Below are 5257 nucleotides of genomic sequence, written 5' to 3' on the forward strand. Positions count from 1 at the left end.
TTGCCCCCCCAGTCATGGAAGCGCTGGTAATGTCCTCACGCTTTACCGCCATGATGTAGGGATGTCAATGAGGCGTTGCTAAAATGAAACATGTCTCCTCTCCTCACCCCACCCCCCTCCAACCCCTCCTTTCCCGAGCAGCTCCCTTCTCCCCCCGGGCAGTGAGGCGGTGGTGAAGTTTGACCCCAACGGTGACGGGATAGGCCGCTACAACATCTTCAGCTACCAGCACTCCGGCGATCGTTACGGCTACGTGCCGGTCGGGGAGTGGGCGGAGACTCTGAGCCTGAGCAGCGATCTGATTCGATGGCCCCGGGAGGTAGTCCCCACCTCGCAGTGCAGCGACCCGTGTGCTCGCAACGAGATGAAGAAGATGCAGGCGGGTGAGGAGGAAGAGGAGGCCTGGCACACAGCTGAACAGTGTGTGTAGTTTTTGCAACTGATCATTTAATCACTCTCTCTTTCTCTCTCTCCCTTTCACTCCCTCTCTCTCTTTCTCTCTCTTTCTCCCTCTCTCTCTTTCTCCCTCTCCCTCTCTCTCTCCCACTCTCTCTCTCTCTCTCCTCCTTCCCTCTCTCTCTCTCTCTCTCTCTCTCTTTTTCACCTCCTCTCTCTCCCTCTCTCTCTCTCTTTCTCCCTCTCTCTCTCTCCCTCTCTGTCTCTTTCCCCCACTCTCTCTCTCTCCCTCTCTCTACCTCTCTGTCTCTCCACCTCTCCCTCTCTCCCTCCAGGGGAGTACTGCTGTTGGATCTGCACGGCCTGTGAGCCTCATGAGTTCCTGGCGGACGAGTTCACCTGCTCCCCGTGCGCACCAGGCCAGTGGCCAAACGACGACCTCACTTCCTGTTACGACCTGCCCGAGGACTACATCATGTGGGAAGACGCCTGGGCCATCGGGCCAATCAGCATCGCCTGCGTGGGGTGAGTGGCTGCGATTGAAGAGGCTGACCAGAGGATGACCTGTCGTGGAATCTGAGAGCGATGTTGAGAATGGAAAACGCTGAGGGTGTCCTTACTTTGTGGTTTGTTTCCATGCGCCAGGTTTATGTGCACGGCTCTGGTCTTCTGGGTGTTTGTGCGCCACAACGACACGCCCCTGGTCAAGGCCTCAGGCAGGGAGTTGTGTTACATCCTGCTGCTGGGAGTGTTTCTGTCCTACGCCCTGACCTTCCTGTTCCTGGCCAAACCCTCCCCCGCCATCTGCGCCCTGCGACGCCTCGGCCTCGGGACCTCGTTTGCCGTCTGCTACTCCGCCCTGCTCACCAAGACCAATCGAATCGCCCGGATCTTCAGCGGGGTGAAGGATGGGGCCACCAGGCCGCGCTTCATAAGCCCCTCCTCTCAGGTCAGCCAGCTGTCAATCAAACGTCGGACGGAGAAATGACTGGGGTGGGGTAGATTCCCTTTTCTCTTTTATTTCTCTAACCCTATCTCTATCTATCCATCTATCTCTCCCTCCCTCTCTTTCTCTCTCCCTTTCTTTCTCTTTCCCTCCCTCCCTCTCTCTCTGTCTGTCTCTCTCTCTGTCTGTCTGTCTGTCTGTCTGTCTGTCTGTCTCTCTCCAGGTGTTTATCTGTCTCAGTCTGATCTCTGTCCAGCTGGTCATGGTCTCAGTGTGGCTGCTGCTGGAGGTTCCTGGCACCAGACGCTTCACGTTACCAGAGCGACGGCAGACCGTCATCCTCAAGTGCAACGTGCGCGACTCCAGCATGCTGCTGTCGCTCGGATACGACGTGCTCCTGGTCATCCTGTGTACTGTGTAGGTGCAGCAGAGGTGGTCCAGTGGACTGCGCCTGTGTTAGCAGGAGTCCCACTAGTGACTTGGCAACATGCATGAGCTCCTAGAGCCGAAGCCCGGTGGGGAGCTGTGTGGGCGGGTCGTTGACAGCCTGTCTCTGTCTAGGTACGCTTTCAAGACCAGGAAGTGCCCAGAGAACTTCAACGAGGCCAAGTTCATCGGATTCACCATGTACACCACCTGCATCATCTGGCTGGCCTTCCTTCCTATCTTCTACGTCACGTCTAGTGACTACAGGGTACGGGTACACACACACACACACACTTTTTGTTGAAACTCACCGCTGCTTTTGGCTTTGCCGTGATCCCGGATTGCTGCAGTGGCACGGGGGCAGACAGCGTCAGTTGTTGAGGTGTACACGCCCATTCTGTACATGCTAATCCAGCTAGCTACAGTCCCAGCTCTGCCGCAGTCACTGACAGACAGACCTCCTGTCAGATATCCCGTCAAACTGCTGACACACTCTCAGGTTTAACAGCGCGAGGACCGGGTGTGTTTACCTGATTGGTGGGTGACACACAGGATCAAATTCATTCAGAAAGGTAAGAAGACCTCTCCTCGTCTTCGACACACACTTTCCTGGCACCGACAGGAGCACGGGAGCAGACATAAGCACACAGAAATAGGTCTGGATCAACAGAGGGAGCAGCCAGGCAGCACTGGGATTGTCAGTCGGGTTTTTTAGGGCTAAGCTCAGCTACGCAGGGGCATGAAAGAGTGCTGATGCCAGCCTGTTTATCTGATCCTTGAACATTAATACATTTACAAGGGAAAAGAGACTTCACACACACACACACACAGACACACATATACATAGTATTACTGCATACACATACTTTGTAGTGGAAAATTCCCTGGCCTTGGCAATCTCCTTTATGATTAGTCAGGTTGTGGGAAACTTCAATACACAAATCCACGTGCAGACACACGTGCTTTGCCGGCTGTTTATGCATGGGGGGGGCTTGGTGGGTGGGTGGGTGGAGGGGAGGGAGGGAGGGAGGGAGGGAGGGAGGGAGGGAGGGAGGGAGGGAGGGAGGGAGGGAGGGAGGGAGGGAGGGAGGGAGGGAGGGAGGGAGGGAGGGAGGGAGGGAGGGAGGGAGGGAGGGAGGGAGGGCTAGCGTATGGCAGGGACGTGTCTCCCTGTGGGCCACCAGCCATCGCTGCCTGACCAGTGATCAATGAAGAGAAGGAAGTCTTTCGTTTCTCTTGTCTTTCCTACAGTGCTTTTTTCTGTTTGGCCAGCTAATATTTTAATAGTATAATAAATCACAGTGAGGGTTTCTATTGAGGAACAGTAGAGTTTGGCCAGTAAGCTACAAGGTCTCTGTTGATGAAGTGGTATATCGACCAGGGCTTTAATTGATCTCCCATACCACAGTCTCACTGTTGTAGGTTCATAGTCAGGGTCCTAATGTAAAGGCAAATGATGAATGTCGCTTATACAAACAAGACTGGTTTAATCTTATCACAGGGAACATGAGGATTTCATGTGGGCTTCTATCTAGTATATCTACAATAATGATGGATTAGGTCAGAAGCCCCATTGATCCTCAAGTGAGAGGGAGAGGGGGGAATATTTGAACTTGGCAACCTCTTTATCTTCTGTCAAGTGCTTTACCCCCGCGCTAACACTGAGTTCTACCCATCTCCCAGTGTGCAGGCGTGATGGTCCTGTGTTGTGTTCCTCCAGGTGCAGACCACCACCATGTGCATCTCAGTGAGCCTGAGTGGCTTTGTGGTCCTTGGCTGCATGTTTGCTCCCAAGGTCCACATCATCATGTTCCAACCGCAGAAGAACGTGACCAGCCACAGACTCAACCTCAACCGCTTCAGCGTCAGCGGTCCCGCCACCACCTACGCTTCACATGGTACGCATGGTCAACCTGCGGTCAGAGACACGCCCCACTGAGCTGTTGGGTTCACAAAGGTTTATGTAAGAGCTCTTACCTACGCTGTGTTTGTGTTCCACGTTGAACCGTGTCGACTTATCCTCCCTGTGTTATCCTGCCTTTACCTGTTTTCTCTCCTTCTCTCTCCCTCTCTCTCTCTCCTTACCTCTATCTCCCTCTTTCTGTCTCTCCCCCTCTATCTCCCTCCCTCCTGTCTCTCCCCTCCCTCCCTTTTCTCTCTCCTGTCTCTCCCCTCTCTCTCATCTCTCCCCTCTCTCCTGTCTCTCTCCCATCTCTCCCCTCTCTCCTGTCTCTCCCCTCCCTCCTTTTTCTCTCTCCCTCTCTCTCCCTCCCTCCTGTCTCTCTCTCTCCTCAGCTTCAGTGAGTGCCAACTATGTTCCCACCGTGTGTAACGGGAGAGAGATCGTCGACTCCACCACTTCCTCTCTGTGACAGCCCCTCCCTCTTCACTGTCCAACCCACGAGTCTAACCTGCGACTGTTAGCCAATCCGCACACATTGTGCTGCCCGCCCTTCCTCTTATCCCCCCCCCCCCACTCCTCCCACACACACACACACACACCTCTGCCCATCCTCTCCACCCCTCCCCATGGAGTAGAACTGTACCGTTTGACCGTCTGTAGAAAGTGTGTATCTATTGATCAAAGTTATTTTCTAGGGATGTAAATACATGGAATCTACGTTGTTGTAAGTAGAGAAACAAAAGAACAAACAAAAAAAAGAATATTTCTAGGAGGAAATTTTTGGAGCCTTTGTTTTTGATAGCTTTGTTATGACACTGTGTACATAAACAGAAGCTGTGTCTTGTTAGGAGGGTGATTTGGGTATGAAGCACTAGGGGCCCTGCCCACCTCACCTGCAATATCCCACCAACTTTTTATTCTCGTGCATTTTTGTAGGTCTCATTGTAATAATCGATTCAGTATGCATTTCTATGTCGTATCTGTATATTTGTATATAATACTACTGATGGTTCAAACAGCACAATGTTGACAGTATTGTGTAACCTTAATAGAATGAGTGTGGACGACTCCTACTCGGCGAGGTGCATAGCATAGAAGTAGAATAAATAGAACAGACATGCAAAGCTCCAAAATCCATGAGTCATCAACATAATGTGGAAGCACATTCGAGTCTGTCTTTCATGTGGACCAGGAAGAGCGGTGCTGTGCTCAGACAGGTGTGGTCAGGCATCTGCTCATGGAGCACTCTAAATGATGACCCAACATGCCCTCTTTGCCACACATCTTTAACAGAAATGTCCATTCTTTTCATTTTAATCCTAAAGCGTTCTGTAGCGCCCTTCATCTTAATGGCCATTAGTCCCAGGCTTGTGTTCACCAAAGCAAAAATTATCTAATAATCACTGATGCTAATTTTTTGGACCACAACAAAGGTTACTTCCTTAGACCATAACAGCATTACAACTACGATCCTACAGTTATCTCAGTGACAAATAACAATTTTATATTTCTGATCTGAATTGTGCCATTCACGTCAGAATGTCAAGATATATTATATGTTGTCATGAACTGTTTGCTTTGTTGAA

General features: G+C 51.6%; 1 protein-coding gene across 1 annotated transcript; it reads left to right on the plus strand.

Annotated features, from left to right (window-relative positions):
- Positions 1–50: 50 nt before the first annotated feature.
- Positions 51–4280, plus strand: grm3 (glutamate receptor, metabotropic 3). The gene is made up of 8 exons (XM_067234241.1): positions 51–55; positions 142–383; positions 732–921; positions 1042–1345; positions 1566–1759; positions 1904–2036; positions 3489–3666; positions 4064–4280. The coding sequence occupies exons 1-8, from the start codon at positions 51–53 to the stop codon at positions 4138–4140; spliced, it is 1323 nt and encodes a 440-aa protein (XP_067090342.1). The 3' UTR covers positions 4141–4280.
- The last annotated feature ends 977 nt before the right edge of the window (positions 4281–5257 follow it).

This window comes from Osmerus mordax, chromosome 4, assembly GCF_038355195.1.
Source record: "Osmerus mordax isolate fOsmMor3 chromosome 4, fOsmMor3.pri, whole genome shotgun sequence".
Lineage (NCBI taxonomy): Eukaryota > Metazoa > Chordata > Actinopteri > Osmeriformes > Osmeridae > Osmerus > Osmerus mordax.

Excerpts from the sequence above, each read along its gene's own strand:
- grm3 (XM_067234241.1), top strand. Across the intron at positions 1,760-1,903 it reads CTGGTCATCCTGTGTACTGT|GTACGCTTTCAAGACCAGGA; the intron begins GTAGGTGCAGCA and ends GTCTCTGTCTAG. Across the intron at positions 2,037-3,488 it reads TCACGTCTAGTGACTACAGG|GTGCAGACCACCACCATGTG; the intron begins GTACGGGTACAC and ends GTGTTCCTCCAG.